At 37.8% G+C, this 24011-nt stretch overlaps 1 protein-coding gene across 2 annotated transcripts; it reads right to left on the bottom strand.

Annotated features, from left to right (window-relative positions):
- Positions 1 to 6162: 6162 nt before the first annotated feature.
- Wnt9 (wingless-type MMTV integration site family, member 9) lies at positions 6163 to 23363 on the bottom strand. 2 transcript variants are annotated; one of them, NM_001168207.1, is given in 5 exon segments: positions 6163 to 7476; positions 7479 to 7480; positions 10854 to 11128; positions 21962 to 22191; positions 22896 to 23047. In NM_001168207.1, coding segments are annotated over 5 exon segments (1077 nt in total). In that variant the 5' UTR covers positions 22964 to 23047; the 3' UTR covers positions 6163 to 6974.
- Positions 23364 to 24011: the final 648 nt, after the last annotated feature.

Here is a 24011-nt window from a genome sequence, read left to right as displayed (position 1 = left end):
GTGTATCTTGTATCAAGGTCAACTGCCTCTGTGCTCATTGGCATCTGTCACAACTTGAGGAGAGAAAAACATATTTAAAACACACATCATATGAACATTCTCAATGATACAAAAGAAAGTCTTGAATTCAAGACAATACCTAACGAGTTGAAATCAAGATAATAGCCGATGGTTTAAAATCAAGATAATAGCTGAGGGTTTGAAATCAAGATAATAGCTGATGGTTTGAAATCAAGATAAAAGCTGACGTTTGAAATGAAGATAATAGCTGACGTTTGAAATGAAGATAATAGCTGACGGTTTGAAATGAAGATACTAGCTCATGGTTTGAAATCAAGATAATAGTTCATGGTTTGAATTGAAAATAATAGCCGACGTTTAAAATCAAGATAATACCTGACGGATTAAAATTAAGATAATAACTGACGGTTTGAAATCAAGATAATAGCTGATGGTGTAAAATCAAGATAATAGCTGACGTTTGAAATGAAGATAATACCCGGCGGATTGAAATTAAGATAATATCTGATGGTTTGAAATCAAGATAATAGCTGATGGTTTGAAATCAAGATAATAGCTGACGTTTGAAATGGAGATAATAACTGACGGTTTAAGATCAAGATAATAGCTGATGGTTTGAAGTCAAAACAATAACTAATTGTTTGAAATCAATATAATAGTTGACGGTTTAAGACAAGATAATAGCTGATGGTTTGAAGTCAAGATAATAGCTGATTGTTTGAATCAATATGATAGTTGACGGTTAGCAATCAAAATAATAGTTGACGGTTTAAGATTAAGATGGTTTGAAATAAAGATAATAGCTGATTGTTTGAACTCAATATAATAGTTGACGGTTTGAAATCAAGATAATAGCTGATGATTTGAAATCAAGATAATAGCTGATGGTTTGAAATAAAGATAATAGCTGATTGTTTGAAATCAATATAATAGTTGACGGTTTGAAATCAAGGTAATAGCTGACGGTTTGAAATCAAGATAATAGCTGATTGTTTGAAATCAAGATAATAGCTGACGGTTTAAGATCAAGATAATAGCTGGTGGTTTGAAGTCAAAATAATAGCTGATTGTTTGAAATCAATATAATAGTTGACGGTTTGAAATCAAGATAATAGCTGACGGTTTGAAATCAAGATAATAGCTGATTGTTTGAAATCAAGATAATAGCTGACGGTTTAAGATCAAGATAATAGCTGATGGTTTGAAGTCAAGATAATAGCTGATTGTTTGAAATCAATATAATAGTTGACGGTTAGCAATCAAAATAATAGTTGACGGTTTAAGATTAAGATGGTTTGAAATAAAGATAATAGCTGATTGTTTGAAATCAATATAATAGTTGACGGTTTGAAATCAAGATAATAGCTGATGATTTGAAATCAAGATAATAGCTGATGGTTTGAAATAACGATAATAGCTGATTGTTTGAAATCAATATAATAGTTGACGGTTTGAAATCAAGGTAATAGCTGACGGTTTGAAATCAAGATAATAGCTGATTGTTTGAAAACAAGATAATAGCTGACGGTTTAAGACCAAGATAATAGCTGACGGTTTGAAATCAAGATAATAGCTGATGTTTGAAATCAAGATAATAACCGACGGTTTGAAATGAACATAATAGCTGACGGTTTAAAATCAAGATAATAACTGACAAGGTGAAAACAAGATAATAGCTGACGATTTGAAATCAACATAAGAGCAGATGGTTTAAATCAAGATATTAGCTGATGGATTTAAATCAAGATAATAGCTGGTGGTTTGAAATCAAGCTAATAGCTGACGTCTAAAATTAAGATAATAGCTGACGGTTTGAAATCAAGATAATAACTGGCGGTTTGAAATGTAGATAATAGCTGACGTCTGAAATCAAGCTAATAGCCGATGGTTAGAAATCAAGATAATAGTTGACGGTTTGAATTCAAGATAATATTTGACGTTTAAAATCAAACTAATAGCGCTCAGTCTGAAGTCAGTATGATAGCTGACAGTTTGAAATCGAGATAATAGCTGACATGTAAATTTCAGTCTACATGTAAAAGATCACCAAGCCAAGTTTCTACACATGAACAAGAAGAACATAAAAACAAAACAAGATAAAAATAATCTTGTTTCTCAAAACTGTACGATGATGATCATATATGGAATTCAGCGGAAACAATACACGTGTTCAGAGTTCACATATAGTCGCTAGAGGGCGCTGTTGATAACTGGCTGTTGTTATCTAAGGTGTTTTGCATGGACATCACGTCAAGGAGGCGCGCCTGTAACACTTCTAGATGTGTTTTGAAGCCTAAGTCGTGACTACTCGTTACTCACAGGTGTTTCCCTTACGTATGCATGTCAGCTGTCGTCAGGTGACAACCCCACAATGTGTTGACGATATAACCCTGTCACAGCAGCAGCCGTCAAGTACATGTAATAGATTATAATGGATGTAAACAAACACTTTTAAACTTATGTCTTGTCAGACGAGTTTCTTTAACTGACCGATGTCCGAACAATGGCCGCACACTACGCATCGCCTATTACCCACAATATTGACGGCTCTGGGAAATGTACATACCGAGTTGACGTGTAGGCCCGACCTCTGACCCCCTGGAAAATAAAACGATATTTATGCACTAATCAATTGAAACACCCAGGAAGATATGTAGGGCACAGCACAGGCATCTCTAGAACAAGCCTCACCATTTCCACACCAGGAGCATATTTGTGTGGTACATACCCCCCCCCCCCCAATTTTACACTATCATGACATATCCCTATTTCCAGGAGTCGGGGGAGCAATTGACAGATACATTATTGGCAGTAACTAACCACGTGATTCCCAATAACGTCACAGTTTCACAATACTTTTAATTTGTTGAATTGTATTGCGCCCTCGTCCTGCTTGTGCCTGATTTTGATATATGCCAATTCCCTCGGCCCCATTGGACGACAGCCGAGAAGGTCTGCAAGAGATGTGTACTGGACATCTTTCTATAGAAAACATGATGACCAGCTGTTGAGCAACGGTGATGACATTCGTCGGTGTACTGGGGTCACCGGGTTCAAAACAACACGATATACTACATGGATGGGTGTTTAGCTATTTTGAATGCTATCATTAGCCAGCCAGAATGGCAAGAGGGGGGTGAATATACGTGAGATATGAATTATTATATACAGACTAATTATTTTGTAATTTAAAACATTCATCTTCAACAATTGCATTTTATTAATATAAATACGCCATTAGATAAATTCAGAAAATACGACACTCATGGATATAATCGCGTGATTTAACAAAATATTCCAAGCACGGGGGTGAATATACGTAAGATATAAATTATTATGTGTAGACTACAGACTACAGACTAATTATTTTGTAATTTAAAACATTCAAAAATTTTCATTTTATCAATATAAATACACCAGGTGCGTCGTGATGAATTCAGAAAAAACGTCACTCATTGATAGAATCGCGTGATTTAACAAAATATTCCAAGCACTTTTTTTTTTAAATGAATCGATTTATGACCAACAAACGTTTGAGAAATCCAGTGAATGCTTTAACCTTCCTGCAATGCGCCTTATATTGATAGAAATACTTCAGGTTCCATATATATACGACCAGTATGTTGACAACATTATCGACGATAGCAGTATAAGGAGGCCATGGCACGCGATGCTACGGTGGCAGGATGATAAACCGATGCGATGACAGAAAAGACGAAGATCTCCCATTTATTACACTTAAAATCATCATCAATCAATCGATCAAGATCACGTGACCGCTTTCTGACGGGACCATCAATCATCGCTCCGTTGTGAGAGAATGGTAGGTCACATGTTTGCGGTCCGGTATTGTACATTTCAAGTGGGAACTAATGTAGAAATGGTATCCAGTTTGGGGTGATTGCGACAATTATTTGTTTTGGAGGTTAGATTCGGTGGTTGATGGGGCATTCATCATCGTCAAACGTGTCATATTGACCATACTGGAATGACATCAGAACGCCGCCATTGTTGTCTCGTTTAAACACGTTGTATCCAGTGTACGCTTATCACCGTGACATCTCAAATGAGATAACTTTCGGTCTTCGCTTTATAGAAAATTTTTGGGTTTTTGATCTCACGTATTTGCTATAAAATAAAATGTATCCGATCTTAAAAACGTTTGTGTTCATTTTGTTGCAATTATCGTGTGGGCGGCGCTTCGCCAATAACCATGGTAACTTGAACAGTGGACGCGATGACGGGAGACGACATAACCACAATTAGAGAGACACAAAAAACATAGTGCCTCTCTTGTTTTCAACGAAATCTCAGCGGCCATTTGCTTCTAGCGGCCATAGAATAAAACATGGCAGATTCAATGACGTACTTGGACACAAATATTACCGGAAATGATTTAATGTCGTGTTATTCAACTAACGACTGTAACATTAAAGCGGAAGGATCGTCACCTGCGCACGCGCGGGAATTGAGTCCAAGTGACGATAACAACACACGCTAAAAACGCAAAGGCTCATATGTAGACATGATTTGTTTATAAGCAATGACACGCTATGGCCATCTGACGCATGCGCAGGTGACGACTCCCTCGCTTTAATATTTGTCGGGGTACGTAATATAACAATTCGTATTACCGGTATTTTTTTTATTGATGGAAGAAAGCTCGTATAAACTAAAAGTATGCATCACCTCAATTGCCATCCAAGGGAAATGTATCACCGTGGATGAAACTATAATACTATAATATGGGACGGCCTACGTTTTTACTTCTTGAACTTTTGATTCTGAATCCATCATTTATGCCCTTGGTGATCATCTAATGTGACGTCACAGTCACCTGCATGTCCTCCCCGAGTTGCTCTGATGTTGCCCTGACCGTCCCTGGGTGACCACAGTCACCTGGATGACTCTCCCCCTTTCGGGGTGACCTCATACCAATTTCTGGCCGCTCCTGCAACTCATTATGTGACAGTGAATACAACCAGTAATGGGATTCATTGTAGGTGACAATTCAACGTATTACTAACTGTACATGTACATTGGGGCATAGTGGTATCTTATGAAGACGTCCGCTGATACATACCTTGTCACGTCTCAGATTGGGCGAGATGTTACAGTAATTGAATAACGTTTCGGTATTGCATCTGTTTTTACTAGCAAAGGCATGTGTGACTTTGACCCGCCCCCATATCTGTCATCGCTATTATTGTTCGTTATCATAATTTTTATCACGATGATCATCCTATTGAAATAAAACCACCAAAATATGTCTCACGTGTGCGAAACGTCAACAAATCGCAATTATTGAAATGCGATGACAGATCACATAGCGCCATTGAAACGTAGTGACAAACATATGACATCATTGTCTTTGAAACGTAGTGACAACCAATATGGCGTAATTGAAGCAAAGTACCTGAAGTGTTGAAACTAAAACAACGTTTTTGTACATAATTTAAAGTTTTTAAAACAAGAAACAAATATCCATTTTCTTTAGATTCCAGTGTCGTCCTATTTTGAACGCCAACGATCAAACAAACCCCAATATACCAGTTTTCAAAGAGTGTACCGTCATCGTATTTGCATAAACAACAGTGTCACGAACAAATCATGTACTGTAAAAAGATTAATTATTCACTGGGTTTCAATTTTGCTTTTTTCGCTGACCGGAAAATGCTCTAAATTTAAACCCAGTGAATATGTAAAATTGAATATAGGACACATTATCTAAATGATAAAACTATGAATTTAAAGCCCATTGAATATGCCTGAAATGGTAAATCAGTGTAATTTAAACCCAGTGAAAATTAGTCATTCTACAGTATTTTTTAACCGTGTGTAGTAATCGTTATTCTAGTCACGTGATGATCGCGAAGTATAAACTACTAAAGCAGAACAGTTTAATTTATAGAAGGATGTAAAATAGGAAAATAGTTTACGATATAAATCACTGGTGTGAGACCAACAGTTTGTCAGAGAATATGGGGACATGTAGAAACATGATGTAGTTGTAATTTTTCCCAATGATAACGCGCGAATGTCAATGAACGGGCAATGCAATCGAGGATAACGGGAATAAGGGCATGGAGAAATAAGTCTGCCCTCAACGGGGTAATTTGGACTCAGAATGACTCAGAAAAGTAAGTTGCAAATATCTGGCAATAATTTAAGACCATCACAAACGTATAAAGTACAATTATGCGACTTAAGAGCGACTTGACCAATGATACACATTTTTTTCAGAGTGAACGCTGAATTAGGGAATTATGTTTCCCGATTCTTGTTGGATTCCCACTCTGGAACATTCTCCACTTGCCGTCATGGACGACATACGAACACTTTGTACATGAATTAATCATCAAATAGTCTGGCAGTCAGCAATAAATGCCATTGCGAATTTACAGCTGTGTACAGAGCCGAAAGTTAATAAAATAAAAACATCAGTATGAAAGCCCTGTTTGTTCGGCATATCCGCGTCGATCTATGATATATGCGCACCATAAAAAGTGCTTAATACCAAACAAACACTGTTCTACGGTGGAAATAAATTGTTCGTTGCGAAGAAACCCGGTTTCTTCTAGTCATATGGTCCAACTATGATCACAACAAGATTAATACAGAGAAACTAAAATACCATGCCTGACGTGCACGGCCTTCACTGTCTATGCCACTCTCAATATTCTCCGCAAATGTCACGTGACCCACCTGTATCTCATTGGAAACAGTGTGGTGAGAAATTGTTTTCGGCAATCGTTCACAAAAATACATCAAATATAGTTTCAGATATGTCATTATGAGACCTATTAATTTACGACATCAGTTATGATAAACACTGGCAAAACAATGAGTCTTTCTGTCGTCAGTCTGCGCATACGCATGCGTCAATAACTCCATTCGACGAAATGTTTGTCCGGATGATTTTTTTTCTGTATATATACACTGGAAACATAATTCTAATTGTCTGGGTTATTTTTACACAGATGAATCTCTACGCTTTCCGAGCACATGTCACATTCGACATAACAACACCACACAACACGACATTTACAGGACTTCTCCACAACTTTAGTTTTGATATTGTAACCTCGTCCGCAGCAAATACTATTGCAATTTGGGCCAACCAAACAACGTCTACCATCAGTTCCCGGTGAAAACCTAGACTTTTTGCAGAAGTGTGGCGAATTGTCCACATACACAAGATCGCTCGGTCTCGGTGGTGGTTCTTCACCGTCTGTAGCAGTGGCGCCTCTCGATTTCCCTTTTTGGCTCTTGGTTACCAACTGCGACGTCCCCGTCGACTCGTTGGTCGTACTTACTACTTTATATGCCTTCTCGTATTTTTCCTTAAGCTGATTGCCAATTTCTCGGAACGGGCTAAGCTGTTGCCAGCAAGTCCGCGTCGTACACGAGGCCGATACCCCATGGCACTTACATGTCGTGTTGAAGCCTTGACGCACAGCCTGAAAAAGAACAAAAGATGAATATACGATACTTGTCGGATAACACTCCTGAGTTGTTTTAGTGGTGATTTCTATTACGATGAAAAATATAGTTTTGGTCACACGACTATGAAACCGTGACATGCATCCAATGAACAATTTGACAACAATGTTACTTGACAAACCGTGACGGAAATAGCTTGACTATCAGGGGAGCAAATGCCAGAGTGCAAGTGTATAGATGTACAAGTTTATGCAGGAGTGCACGTATCTACCACGAGTACAAGTCCGGTGATAGACGGACATCGCTGTGTGTTATAGCCTCCCGGAAAATCAGATAAAATAATGAATGGTAAATTATCACTATCTCGATTTAGCATGAACCACGCCAATAAAATTGCATAATTACATACATTAATCTTGAAAACGCGAAAAATATTCGAAACTTTAAAGCGAAGGGTCGTCACCTGCGCACTCGCAAAATGCAAAGGCTCATGGGTAGACGCGTGTTTGTAAACGACGACACGACATGGCCGTCTGCCGCATGCGCAGGTGACGACGTCCTCACTTTAAACACCGAAGAACGGTTCGCCTGAAAATTGAATAATAAAACTGTATAAACGTTGCCACTTGTCTGTGATGATACAAATGTTGTAGCGTGACCGCTCAAAACAAAATTTGCAAAGATTGGCGGCATTTGGCGTGTGTGCAGATTTACATCAGACCGCTATTGTGTAACTATTTACATGTCATTGCGTTGACCCCTTTATTCCAAATAAAAACTACATTGGCATACTAATTAAAAGTGTGACATGTTATTAAATAAAGGCAAATTTAAGCAAAATGAACCATTTGTACTGAGGCTTGCACTGATACTGTAAATAAATGAAGAGCTTCGGTTTCTATAGTTCTAGACATTTAGTGGATAGATAGGGACGGTATATGCTATAATTTGGCGAGCTAGGTCGGAGCTAAAACTCACCCGTTTATTATTTGGTTCATTGGGTCAAACTTGATTATCGTGATTTGTCTAGACTGTTACACAAGGAACCAACGCAAGAATAAGGTAATTATGAATGTGCATTTTTCGTTTGTTCCGAAGGTCCGCGGCCTGCTATTTGCGTTGACGAGTCATACGCTCATAATTCAGGAGAAACAACATTGATATTTAATGTTGGAAATGGTCACCTGGTACAAAATTATTATTAAAAGAAAAAGAAAGTTAAACACTTAAAAATTGCTGCTTTTCAAAACTAGTTTCTCTTTTCATTGCGGTCGCGTTCTTGCATAATGGCTTTTCCTGTAGTGCACATGTGCGCTATGCTACGTACGTTTCGATAATTCTTTTCTTGAAATGATTTTTAAACAGTGTACAGAAAATAACTTAATGATAAATCATATACTATTGCGTAGACCAAAATCCGCACACTTCAAAGAAAGCACCAACAAAATAACATAACAATGGCATAGTAATCCGCCGAGAACCTGTGTGAGCTGGTTTCGCAGTAATTTGTTTGCAGATTGGAAAGCATTGCATTCGTAGCCCAAGTTTCGTTGACTGCATGTGCGCCAATTCATATCCTAAACATCACTTACCATTCTTCTGATAAGTATCGCCTATTTTGTTACAACTTAGCGTACCACATTAGTATTGCCAGAATGATACAAGAGACGAATTGACAAAAGAACTTTTGAAATGACATCAACTCCAAACGAAATAATAAATAGAAGAATTGTTTAAGCGTGGCGCATTACCGCCGGGAAACAAGCGTCATGAAATAGGAACCGGGTTTTTAAGCAAAGCTTGGGAAATTTAAATAACTAAAAAGGAACACCCCGGGTGAATTTGACCTATTCGGATGCTGTTGTCGACCGACTTAGTAGAGACAATTAATTTCACCGTTAGACCTCGCCATTCACAGCTGCTTAAAACTGGAAGGGCATTGTATTTTACAAACACTACGTGTTTATAGCTTGCTTGTTACGCCATGAAAACGGTACAAAGCGTGGCCTGGCTGTTTTTCACGCTCGGATTCGAAGATACAATATACAGGTAAAGACGATTGGTTTCCACAGAATATCCAAGTTAAAGTAACCCTAACGACACAACGTGTACGTATTCATGTCGTTTTTTTTCTCAGCTAACGATGCCCTCAACTTCTAGTAATTCAAGCCGTGTCTAATTTCAACGTACATATCATTGCTGTCCATTCCATGGGCCCGTGAAAGAACCGAATAGGCCGTCACCCTCCAACGAGAAAAGTCAACACAAAAGACGTCTAAATATTCGCCACGAGAGTGATGGATGGGTCGGAACGTGATTCGGATCACGAAAATCATGCATGTTGCATTTGTACAACCAAATTATAGGTATGCTGTTTTCTCTACTACACTTGTAAAAGAACACTGGTGTTGCAATAAAACAAGCTAAATCTCGTCACGGATGATTACGCTAGTAACACGTTTATGATATAACAGTCAAAATGGTACAGAAAAAAAAAACACGTTTTCATTGTGAGTATTTCGACAAACCAAATCGTTCACGGACTGTATTCCATTGGTGGATAAACGTGGGCAGTTTTCGATGTTTGTTTTATTCGAGCTTTCTGGTTCAATTACCGCACATATATAATCTTCGGGGAACAAGCTTTCATCTTAACGAGTGGCAATGATACATATTACAAAGTTACATTTTCAAAGGAACATTCCGTATTTTGCACGACATGTCTGCCCGTGAGTAAAAATCAGTCAGCCATCCAACTACGGAATATTAGTAATTACATTTGGAAGATAAAAAAATATGATTTTCAGCTTGTTTCCTACTTATGTGAGAAACTAACCAATGCGCATATATATATATATATATATATTAAAATTCCAACTCATTATGTTAAACATATTAGGTTCAAGCGCAAGGACGACGTAATTTCGGTGTTAATTTTACCGGTACTGGGTGTCCGCGGCCTTGTGTAAACTGAATAAACGTTATTGACAGAAATGACGGTCACCCCCGTAGCAGACCGTAACGTGTGTGATGAGTGACACGTTAGAGGGCGTGAATGGGAGGGGAATTTGGACACGGTGTAACATTAGAATCATATCTGACTACCATTTATCATGGGTGGTCGTCTTGTTCAAGAGCCTTGACTGAACACCGTACTCTGTCTGACAGTTGGCCGTAGCTAAGATTTCCCGTAGACCCAGTAAGCCCAATGGTTTGCAAAAAACAAATAAAACAATGTTTACAATAAATTTATGGAACATTAGACGAAGCATTCTTTAATAAATAGAGAATTACGCAAGGAAGTCAAATACCAACTTAATCAATAACTCCCATCGGTGCATTCAAAACAAATATAGTATACGAAGGATGAAGAAATTAACAAGACTTACCCTGACTCCGACCTCACTGTTGTGTTTTTCCGCTTTCGCTCTCAAATCCTGACCCCTCGATGTACTTTCGAGCTGTAGAAAATTTTGTACAAATTTTTGACTATATTTTAAGTTGTCTCCACACCCTCCCCATTTCCATGTCGCCCTGTTGGTTTGGTCGTTAAACGACTCGTCGCACGTGCATCTGTCCAAAATACCCCTGCTGCACGACCTGGCGACCGAGTGAGCCAGTCCCGCCGATGATATAGCGTAGAGAAACGAGGTTTCTTTAAAACCTACAGACAAATAAAATATAATCACATAAGAATACATTGTAATCACTCTTTCTCCGCGAAAAATCATCGTAACAGAAAACTGTGAATTACTTTTTCCAAAACACAATTCTGCCAACGGACATTTCATTCCATAATTCGTCATTTATTTTCTTTTTTGAATGAATATTTAAACGATTATTTATTATTCCATATTTGTATCGTAACATAGCTCATATTGCATAAAATAGTATATATATTTGTATTATTGAGATGTGTTATACATCTATTTAATAGATCTAATAGACATACATGTCATGGTGTTATCGCAAGCCTAGGATGTGGTCATGGTTGGTGAATTGTTGATCCATTCTCAAATGATTTAGAAAATAGAGAATTGAGATGAATCGTACATTTTTTTTGCTCATTTTGAAAATTCGGATCATAAAACATTTACTTCAGATTATTAATGTAAGCAATTTTCTTTATTTTTTCGTTCGACGTATATTATTTTGATTTTTCGACATATTGTATTGAAACAATCAGTTTTTTTTGAAAGAGTCATTTTGTGTCAGACGACAAAAGAGGAATAATTATTGCACCTTACTAATACGCTACTTATTATTGGTTCGCTACACATACAGTATGTAGACCGCCCTGCACGCAGAGTTAAGGCCACGATTTGTTTAGCTTCGCCTGCACTAGGGACGTAATGTAAACGTTGTTTCAAAGTTAGCGCGGTCTGGGAGTTTATTGGCGGCCACATACATCGCGACTTGTGTGTGCTGATTTTGGTAGTTAGTGAGAAATAGTTACAAACCATTGTCCATAGAGAAAGGTATATGTACAAATCGCAGGGTATTTGCCATATGCTTGGTTTGACAGCAGCGGTCATTGACCAATAAAAATAACTTTCCCAGCTATCTATAGAGACACAAGTTCCGTTCTATTTTGTAATTCTGTTCATATTTTTACTTATTGATCATGTAAAGATAGTTTATCTTCTAATCTCATAACACTGAGTCAAAATGACCCTTGTTGCACCAAACGAACGCACCTAGAGTGATATGTTAGGATTTCCATGCTACGTATATTGAAGCATCGCCTAGACAGCTTCTATGTATATGCTAACAGTACCTAAACAGATGGAAAATGAAGTTTTGGTCAGCCACAAGTTAATTTTCTAGCTATTTGTATATTATCATGAATGTATACAACGTTAATGACACATTGCAATGTGTTTACTTCAGGTCTTGACACCACAAAGGTGATTTTGACTCAGTTTTAAGAGTTGGATAAACCAGTATGAAAAAACAATGAGTAAAAAAACCGTCCTCGATTTTTGACGTTTAAACTCGAACAAACCTGGGAATTTCGATTAATTCAATAGTGTGAACTTCAATGCCACTGCGTTGGTAGAAAAAACCTTCAATCGAATATTAAACCACGAATCTAAGAGAAATTACACTTAAAATGCGATACTAAGACATGCCACTTCCGGTTAATGATTTGAGAATTTATGTACGACAGAAATGTTCTTCAGTATACACCTTAGTGTCTTGAGCGCCATTTTTTTCATTCATTCATTCATTCATTCATTCATTCATTCATTCATTCATTCATTCATTCATTCATTCATTCATTCATTCATGAAATTCTACAAGGCATCCCCTCTTTACTATAATTTAAACTGTTAATAATTATTAATTTAATAAGCAACACAACGCTAGCTGATTTAATGGCAATTGTACTTGAAACTGGTGTGTTCTACGATAAGAAAAGATGGGGGAAATATTGAACACTGTTAAACATACACGTGTTCATCAATTCAATCACATACTAGCATATGAGTACAGTATATAGGAAAGATTCTACTTGGTGCATTAAGAGACGATGATCATCGCATCGGGAGTATACATTATGGGTCCCATGCGACAAATGTAACACGTGTAAAATACATTGTTTTTTTACGAAATTCGAACGTACACCGTACGCCGAAGACTACCTTCAACCATGGAGGTGCTTCAACACACTGTAAAACGTCATAAAAATGCGAGCACATTCGTGTAAAATCCTCGTATGTCATAAAAACTATTTGTGTAAAACCCGGATTCTCGTATATCATGAAAACACATTTGTGTAAAATACTCGTACCTCATACAAACGCGAGCACAAACGCGAGTACATCATACAAAAACCCAGCACATTCGTGTAAAAACTTCGTAGATCATCAAGACGCGAGCACATTCGCGTAAAAAATTCTTACATCATAAAAAACGGTAAAAAACATGAGCGAATTCGTATAAAAACCTCTTATGTGAAAACCTCGTACATCAGAAAAACACGTACACATTTGTGTAACAACCTCGTGCATTATTAAAAAAAAACGAGAACATTTGTGTAAAATCCTCGTATATCATAAAAACACGAACACTGTTGTATAAAAAAAGATGTTTTCGATATGAGTGTTGCTGGTTTAGCGTCAAATTAGATCAACTAAGTAATCGAAGTCTCTGCGTGCTGACAAAATTGTATTTCCCGATTGGTCATCAAAACTCGTCTAGTAAATATCATGGATGTGTCGTGAATTCTGAAAACACATTTTTCCCATTTCTCAATTTCCAGCCGATCGGTCGACCTTTCTAGCATCGTTTTAGTAGTATTTTCTGCACATATGTCCAATAGTACGCCTCAACTCTCATGCCGCAATTAAAATGCAAGCATAATTTCCAGTTTGGCCTTGTACATGTTTCTCAAACGTGTCTTTAAATATTTTACTGAAAGCACTGTATTTAAATGCCCACACAGTAACAGCAAGCCACTCTCTGAGCTTACCATCGTTAATATGGTTGATTCCGCTTGAGTTTCGCGACAGATAAGTACTAGTATATGTTACTGGTTAAGATATCACAATTGTTTACACGTCGTTTTTTTTTATTCAGGCTATTTTATTATATTCTCGTAGCCTGAAGACCATCGGGATGTTTTGATAATATCTTCTCATCATCAATGCGGTTATTCTACACTGTTTTTTTATTAATTTAATTTGATTTTTTATTTTATTAAAAGCCTTGTTAAATACAGTGCACTGTATACGCACACATTAAAACAATATTAGCTACAAAATAAATCAAAAAATAACTCACAATTATAATAATAACAATTAGTTATAAAGGGATAAGGAAATCAGTCTGAGTCATGAACCATTACTGTGACAGTTCCATAACTATTATTTCAATACAACCGTATGCCATTGGTATAACTCGATACCTCATTTGACTTGTTATTTTATAATATTGCGTATTGTGTGTGTGAAATCACAAAATTAAAGCATTTCATTTTTGTGCCATATTTTATAATAAATCAGTGTTTATGTTGCGTTTTGTTGACAGCAATTCTGAATATTTCATTGGTCGATTGCACAATGTCACATCAGGCCACTCTCTGTCAGACAGTAGTGACGTCAGAGACATACAACTTTTTGTCATGCTGAAAGAAAAAGCTCTGGAAAAAGGGATTAATTTCGCTTCAGATGAAAGTATGAATTGCGTAACTACTGGTTCGAACAATATGGCACCGTAGCCTAAGCAACGCTCCGACGTGCAATTAATACATGTTTACCATTTTGCAATGGAATCCGACTATAATTTCTGTTTGCACACTGGACTGGGTTCACTTTGAGTTGAAGTTTTGGGCGCTTCGTGATTGGACTAAAGTTAAACAAGAAAATGTAATGAAACATAGTTTAGTGAACTATACACGACTCGTTATTTTGTATCTAGTTCTATATTTTTATTCTATTTTGTTAAAGTGGTAGAATGCATCAATTGTTTCTCGGCACGATATTTGTTGTGTATGGAATCATCTCTAATAACACTGCCATCCTATAGGCTAATCGAAATCAGATGATAGCTTCGCCATCATTTGGGTATACCCCTATCGATCTACCGGAGCCCGGGCGCAGACGACATCTTCGTCTCGTGGCTTGCATACATGACTGATGCCATAAAATCCCACAGACTTCGTGCAATGTTAATAGTTGCCAGACGTTCTCCAGTAAAGACTGTAAAAGTTTGATTAAAATGACCTGGGAAATCGTAAACTTGTCAAAAAATCAGTGATAAAATTTGATAAAGATATCCCACTGAAGTTTTTACAGCCGGTCATTTCATTTTACGAAGTCGGCTAATCGTCGCGTTTCCAGGCAGACTTCGATTTCGTTAGTCCAAACTGAGCCGAGTGTTGACGAGGTTTCGTTCGCACTTTGACCGCACTATAAATACGAATCACTTCAAAGGCTTATTGATCAGAGTGATAAAAGTGTCGGTAAGTACTTACAGATTTGTATGAAAAACACAATAACTCATCGAAATTACAATATTTTTGATATGTATTACAATCTAACGAAATGTCCCTATACAGATATAAAACTTAATAGTGTATCATAATTATCATTTTTTTTATTAAACCTATTTTCAATCCGATAGAACTATCAATGAAAGTTTTCTCTCAACATCGGGCTGTACATGTTTCACAAACCTTGAAACGCAGACGACATTGCACAGATTATATTTGAATAAGTATATTTTTATGGCGGGAAAATTGATTATTTGACAACCACCTGAGTATGATTGGATAATTGGTGTGTGCCTTGGATAAAGGGATTTCACAGATAACACTCGGAGTATAAATACTTGGTGTCTGTTTGTCTTGTCATTAAAGTCTCGTCCGTTACTAGTATTGTATTAACTAGAACGTCTACGATGATGAACGCGATTCCACAACAACGAGACGACGACCTCAATTACGATGCGCATACTCTATGTATAAGTTCGAAATGTAGAAATAATCGGAAATAGATGTTTCAAGAAATGTGCCAAACCCGGCAAAATTGCTAAAAAGACTTTTTTTTCGATGGAAATTACCGGAGAGAAAAATCGTGTTGAGTGTGTGTTCGACGGAGGTAGAAGCTGGAGATACGCGTGATAGCACGGGGTGAATTGGTTCAATGGTGAACCAGATAATATACTTAATTGAGTTGCTAATTATTTTTCTTGTGTAATCCAATCTATAAGCAATCGATTTATCATGCAGTTCAATCTTTTTAGTTGTAAATAAAATCACTCCCCACTTGGAGAATGACCGAAAACCGCAATCAGCGACGGCATTGGATGCCGCACTGCGATGGCATCGGTTGCAAACCTCCCCAGACAGCAGTTTACATAAAGGCATTTTTGCGAACCCATATAGTTCTCAGTGGAGAGTGTTATTGGCTCGATGTGTTAAGTAACATGCGGCAGACGAGTGGCCATCGATGATGGTGGCCTCTAGATTGCCATGGTAGATATGTTTGATATTCGCGAGAAAACGAACGTTGTAGGCGACGAAGGAGGGTTTAGGGTGTTACTAATCATGATGCATGCATGGTTAGAAGGCGGCATGCTCACATGTTGGGGGTTGAAAGACGTATGGAGAAACATCTCGAACAGCGATGGAGATCGGGTTACAGGTTAATGGTATGCTGTATTAAAAGGAGTTCTTCTGGACTCGAGGCATTAACAATTTGTTGATGGTTGTTTGCCCATCCTTACTATAAAATGAAGAAAATCGTGTCCTTAGGGAATATCCTTCGATCCCCTGCCACGCATTACGATGTACATACTGCAGACAACCTCAAAATCTCACGTTCATTTTACGGTTTAAGAGTTGCCGACGTTCCTGTGAAACATAAGTAGGAAATGCACCGAGTAATAATTTGCGTAAATATAATTCAAATTAGGTGTTGCTGTTTCTGGAAAATTCAAGTACAAAAAAGTTGAAAAATAAACTGTTGTTTCCGATCGGCCATTCAGTGCCAGAAATTGACGTAACCTAAGATGATGTTCGTCGTCGGAGATCAAACGCACAGAGGAACAGATGACAATGTCAAGGCAGCCAGCGACATGGTCTTTGGAATTTACGATCGTGTTTACGACCATATAAATTTCGAGGTGACAGCGAAGTTGTCCGTTTTCAGTTTTCGACTTTTTTATTACACACATTTTATTGAAGATCTGCTTTCTAGTTTACCCAGTCACACTTTTATGGGAACTTGATTTTCAAATTTCCGTAAAGCTTTTTTTTTCAAGGGTTTAAGTTTCTTTGTTCCGTGCCAATGTTGCGCAAATTTTAACCCCAACACACATATAAAATGAATGCTTTTTCCATGGAGGTACACATTTCGTGATATTATGCCTTTTCATATGCTATTAGCGGTGTGTACTTCAGTTCGAAGTAAGGTCACGGACGTTCTACAAATATTAGTTCACAGATTTCTAAAATTTGCTTTCATATTTTTCACAAACAAATGAGTTTTTGAAAATATTCGCATCAAAAATCTGAAAATAATAAATAGAAGAATATTTCAGAAGTAGTAAATGTGTCAGTTATTCAAAATGAAACGAAAGAAAAATTAGTTAACGTCAACGTTGGTTGATTCACACTGTGTTGCAAAATGAAGTAGCCCTGTGTTTGTTTAACGGCACAAGAAGGACAAGGCAATACGGGTGAAAGGTCAAATTGAACATAAACATTCAATTCAGACTGGATTTCGCGTAACAGGAAAATTCAATAACAAACTTGGTGTAATATACTATATTTATGACATATTATGCTTCGCTTATCAGATAGAACTAATTTATAATCGGACCGACACATTTCTCGTTGCCGGGTTTGTGAGTTCCCTGTCGCATGGATGTAAGTTGTACTTACACAAGCTGGAATATAATAAAAACATCTCGGTTCGAATTTTATATTGGTCACGTTATTGAATGCTTTGTTGAAATATCCAGAAATATGACAAATGTAATGAAATGTAAGAGAAAGTTTGATCTGTGAAATGCCTTGAGTGTGATTTATTCAAAGCCCTGACCCTGCCACTAGGAAGTACCTCGACCCCGTGTAGTAACGTTAAATATGATCAGTGGTTGGCATAACACGCGTCAACATTACACTCTTTTAATGGTCTTCTTTTCCGCTCTAATTGTGTCGATGGTTATTATTCAAATATAAGTTTCTTCTCAATAAATTTGGCAAAGGATTTTATAGCGGATATCAAGGAATCCTCTTGTATCAAACGAGTATACAACATACAGGAGCACTACTATATTTTGAAAGCTGCTGAGAAAGTTTCATTAAAAATGTATTTAAATTAAATGTCATTTGATGATTATTCTTGCACAGTTAACGCATGGCTCTGATAGTACCTCTTCCTAAAAACTTACAAGCAAACTTTTAAAACTGACAACATAACCCAAAAATGACAGTGCGACTAATAGAAGGCGGACGATAGGTGAAAGGTTGCGCGGCGTGGTTGGTTAAGAAACTCCACAGTGTGCAGGAGAAGGGCAGTTTTAACCAAACTTTTAAACATGCATTGTTGACACCAGTACTGTTTATGGTATGATTTAAGACAACTCAATATAATATTTAGTAGAAACTATGTGGGGCTGTTATAAGATTGTAGTCATGTAGTCAAATCCGAATATATGAGCACCGTAACGAAATGCCAATTGTGAATCCAAGTGATGTCCTCCACGCGCACAGTTGAAGACACATGCAGGGCGCGGTAGACCTGAAACCGCGTGGTTCTGTCAATAGTAACAGTTAACTCGCACTCAACTTTAACGAGAAAACGTTAGACTTAATTTTACACCAACACCAGTAAATTGTTGGCTTCCAACCAAAGTTTGTTTTAATATAACGAGGAGAGACGACGTGAGCTGCCTTCCTGTTCAAAAGTGATGAAAGTACCACAATACAACACTATACAGCGTTACTAGTATATCCTCGAGCTGCATTTTATTGAACAAGTCTGGCAAAAGGGTCCCTTAGATTCGATTAACTTTTATCTCGATAAAACAGAGAAATTATTATGGATTATTAAAACAACGATTATATATATAGTTCATTTTATTTCGAATGCGTAAAGCCTCCGGCATTCTAGTTATACGCGTTCAGTATATTTCAGTTTTTATTGTCACGAGTTAACAACAGTTACTTTACGTTTGGTGAAATTGCCAAATTTCGTCAGATCATTAAATGTTTATTTCAAGTGAAATAAACACACTTGAGATATATTACAACTTAAAGTGGACCTCCGTTGGGAAGAAAGGGATATGAATGTTTAATTTCATAATATTCTTAACAATTGGGTTGCTGCTGCTACACGAAGGTATTGTGAAAGTTTCTTTGTGCTAATGGCCAAGTACTGGTGTTTTTCAAGTACTGGTGTATAAACCTGAGCTAAACAAAACTGTGCTGAAACTGTTCCAATGTTTTCTCAGAATATAAATAATTTCGAAACAAAAAAACAACAACAAAGATTCGACCATTTAAAAGAAATTCAGAAAAGCGGCATTGAAACCTCGTGATATTTATAAAATATTTGTTCTGAATTTATTTTTTTAAAACAGAAAATGTTCACAACAACAACAACGAAATGAACAAATTGCATTGTGTGTATGTGAGCAGAAAAAACACCCACACTCCATGGTGGTTGTACAAAACAACACATGTCACTTCAAATAACATTCTTACTGGTCGCTGATTAAAAATAATATTCATCATTTAAAAAAATATAAAGAAACGGTGCAATAAATTGAACCAATTAAAGAGCACGTGAACCACAATGAAGCTCAAATGATGTAAGATTTTGGGAAATGTAGCCCGCGCGGTGCAGGAAATCTACAGCGCAGGGTGGCAGTACAGACAAGTACGGTGCTGGGAAGACAAGTCCAAATAGCGGTATATGGATCGAAGCGGTTGTAGTCAACACAGGAGGCCCGACAGCTATGAGTGTAGTCAACACGGGGTAAGTCGACGTCGAGTTAACACTCAACGACGAGACACAGAAACGACAACACTGACACTAGCGATGAGATTAATTGCTTCTCAATGTTGGTTTAAGAATTACTTACTTACCAATTAATACTAATTAGAAGTCTATAAATCAAATCAACAGTTTTTTAATAGGACTGGATTGGTCATCGCGGTCTTAGACTTGCAAAACTTAGATTGCCCCCCCCCCCAAATAGAATCTTTGGACCAAATATATACATTTTACATAGTCGAATAAAATCCCGCTATGAATGTCGACACGGCCTTGTTCTGTTGTCCCCCTAACGGCCACAATGATAATACAATCATTCATTGGGGAGTTTGCCTAAGATCTTCAAGTTTTGGGAGTCGGTTGAAAAGGCAAAGTAGAAACGGATATCTGCCCTAGACAAAACAAAAGTGGCGCAGTCCGTACACTGTTGCTGTGACTTCAGTTTCTATGACAACTGTACGTACGTATTCTGACATACAAAAGGGTCACCTCATCTGTTGCCGTACGGTTATTTGTCGACATCGGCTGTAAATGTCTCTGTCGAGCATCGTTGTAGCATTGGGTTACGTCGGTTTTGTGGACATCTCGTTTTTTTTTTAAACACGAGACGGTAGGATATTTGAATATATTTTACGGATCTGTAAAATTAGTGTCCAGAAATGGGTGTCGATTTAAGTAGTCACGGTGTTTTAACAGTAACGCCATTTTCACAACGGTTCACAAGAAATATACATGTAGATCGTATTTGCTTTTTTCACCAGTGACAGTATCGTTGGACGAACAGTGGCAGTCGGTTTGAAGATAAAGCTTTAAACAACTATTTGATGGAAAGTCGTTTTTTTCAGCCCGATTGGTCGTGTGAGTGAAAGGCGTTTTATTGTTGCTACTGGCGACAATTTGCTGTTTTCACCCCTTTGCCCATCGCGAGGAGACGGACCATTACTTTTCTCAACGAAAAATCAGAGAAAAAACGAAAGACGGATACAATGAAAAGTTCCTTCTCTCTGTGTCGTTGTTTGACCTAAACATCAAAAAAACAATACTATTAAGATGACTTACGCCTTACCAGGTACAATGACATGTCTGGGCCGATCGTCGGTGACTGGCGGATCACTCAGTGACCAGTTTGTGTATGCCGAGCGACGCACCGTGAAAATATACGAAACGAAAAAATCTAAACATTGGGCGGTTGAGTAACTGCTGCGGAAAGATTTGGCGGCACAGATCTGAGCACAGAATATTTTATTGCTTGTTCAACCCACGACGTTTTATGCATCGTTCAAGTCTTCTGGCTCTCTTCACCAACAATATATATTACACGTTGTAAAATAGCTTTAATAACACACTCGGTTAAAAGTTACGTCAATGTATGAATACGGCGATTTGTGTCATACCGCCAGCATCACAGCACCGTTTGAAAATCAACAATTCACACTGTCCTTCACATGGTGGATGTTACACCACGATAGACAAAAATAGATCATATGTATCTCAGATGTTGCCAAACCATTCTTCCAAATATTATCAACATGCTTTGCTAATAATGAAAATAACGTACATCGTAGAGGTACTGCCAAGTTAGCTACCACGGCAATGTGGCTCTCATTCTAATACTCGACGTTTTTTTTTTCGAGACATGTTTGATCACAATTATCTTAATATTCCCTATAGGTTCACGTATTTCTTTTCTAAACATTACCTTAGACCTCTTGCGAAAAGTGCATTATTATTTATATTTTAAGCTTGATAAAAAGTGTTATTTACTACCACGAGTCTTTTAGTTTTCTAATCAAGCATATTTTAATAACATAAGCAACGCGGGCAAGTGTCTCGCCCTCTGCTCGGTTGAGGGTTACACATCTCACATGAGATACAATTGACACTTCTCAGGCAGAGGTGGTTGGGACAAGTTTAAAAACAAAAGTACTAATCACCATTGCGATAAATTGGTCTGTTGATGTGGTCATGATATATTAAAACAAACTCACCTCTTTTTAAAACGTTTTCCCTGTATCCTCCCCCCGACGTACAATTCCATCTTTCGTTAAAAAACTGGTATTGACATTCCGCGGTACTGAGGCGCACTGCTTCGAACAGTGTTTCCGGCATGCCCGGGTCTTTTTTGCAGAAACGCCTTTGCTTTTTCGAGAGACTTAGACTTTTACAGTTCGGAGAAATAGCATCTAGTTGTTCCAAGTGAACCTTCTTCTCTGTTAATCTGCATTCAAAGACAAAACAAATAAAACATCACGTAAAAATCGTGTATAAAGATATTCCTACTCGACATCATCAAGGCTGTTGGATAACATTAACCGATTATCAATTATTAGCAAACCAGTGACTTAAATAGAAATGCGTAGTATATAAAGTTTGTGTAATCATTAATTTGACGTATCGTGACTGCATGTAAAACACTGAATGGCGACACAGATGAAACACTCCAGCGTAGCATCACGCTAGGCTTTCCCGGCGTAATGGCATATCATTCAAATCACTCGCCAGGGGATCAGTTAGCTTTGCGGCTTATACGGGCGGACGGAACGAAAAAGGACATTTCCATGATGCCAATGGTCCCTTAATTTGTTGACCATTTACAAAACATTGATCAAAGTTTGATGTTTTCAAAATATTGATTGAAGTCAGCGGTGAGAGTCGACAACACTTTCTGGTCGATTGGGGATTATCAGCGTGTAGACCAATGAAAACGAATGTCTCCCGGTCAGCTGCAGCCACCAGTAGGCTCTGCCTAACTGACACCACGAGCAGGAAGGACTAGACGGGCCGGCGGTCAGTCCATGTTTCGGAACAGTGCTGTAACACTGTCCAATATGTCATTAAGCTGTTATTATGAAACATGCAATGGTGATATGTAACTAGCCCTGGCGCGTTGATTATTAGGTGAATGTCGGCAGAGTGACTTACCCAAAATATGAATCGGTACCTGTCTGTGTAGCGGCTATTATCAAGATGAAGATACCGACCCCTCGCATGTTGGACCACGTTCATTGCGTAGTTCGCTGAAGATATTACTAACGTCTCGTATCAGGTATACTACGCCAAGTCTTAGATAGCTGTTCCCTCCTATTACCGTCGCTACTATATGACATGGTCTTTGCTGACGTCCCTGTGATTGGCTGGTCGACAACCCAATCGGCGAGATCGGGAGAGTACCGCGACCAGGTAACGCACTATAGCAAGGAACGGCAATTCAGTTGTGAAATATGGCAGGCAGACACCGTAAATCTCGAGATGTGAAGGGAATACTACAGCGGAAGAGGCGGAAGCGTGGTTTAACCAAGGACAAGTCCGATCACTGTATGTATAGGGGAGATACTAATACAAAGACACCGCCGCACAGATTCCACACGAGTACATCCGAATAGTGACCAGAAAGTGAGACTTTCCAGTTGAGATCACTCAAACTGGAAGATTGGAAGTCTGATCATGGCTCTTGGTCACGTGGTGCTCTTGAACTGCTATGAATATAGTTGCTAGAGCAAACACAAGTACGGTTATGATTGTCCTATGAGAAGTGTTACAACCATGTATGTTCTGCTGTGTGTAAATTTATACACACAGAGAATAACAAACTAAACTATTTTTGTCAAACAGATTTCGCCCCAATGTTTACAAACATATTATTCACAATAACCGCTGTCCACTCAGTCATACAAGCAATGGCATTCGTACCAGTGACTGAATGCGTGCGTGTGGTGACCGCCATCGTGAAGTCTGTTGTCATATCAAAACAGTGGACGTTAGTTACAGCAAAATGCCGATGATTTTTCGCGATAAAAACAATCACACACTCAGGATATAACAATTTATTGAGCACTGAGCAGGAATACAAATTCTTTTTTTTTCATGTTTATAAAATAACACCTAGCACTATTATTCCTGCTAGGTGGAGCTAGATCGAAGTTCGGACGTAACAAAAAACATTACACAAATACAAGTGAAATGCGTGGAGCCAAGCCAGTGAAATAAAAAAAAGGAAAATAAAGACATAAATTCAACTTGGAGCATGCGCAATGGATC

This window comes from Saccoglossus kowalevskii, chromosome 22 (assembly GCF_978046115.1).
Source record: "Saccoglossus kowalevskii chromosome 22, keSacKowa6.1, whole genome shotgun sequence".
Taxonomy (NCBI): Eukaryota; Metazoa; Hemichordata; class Enteropneusta; family Harrimaniidae; genus Saccoglossus; species Saccoglossus kowalevskii.
This window is presented reverse-complemented; position numbering and strand designations above follow the sequence as displayed.

Coding starts and splice junctions, on each gene's coding strand:
- Wnt9 (XM_006822664.3), bottom strand. CDS start 22,963: ATGCGAGGGGTCGGTATCTTCATCTTGATAATAGCCGCTACACAGACA. Junction 11,129..21,961: donor GGAAAACGTTTTAAAAAGAG/GTGAGTTTGTTT, acceptor ATTTGTCTGTAG/GTTTTAAAGAAACCTCGTTT. Junction 7,482..10,853: donor ACAGTGAGGTCGGAGTCAGG/GTAAGTCTTGTT, acceptor GTTCTTTTTCAG/GCTGTGCGTCAAGGCTTCAA.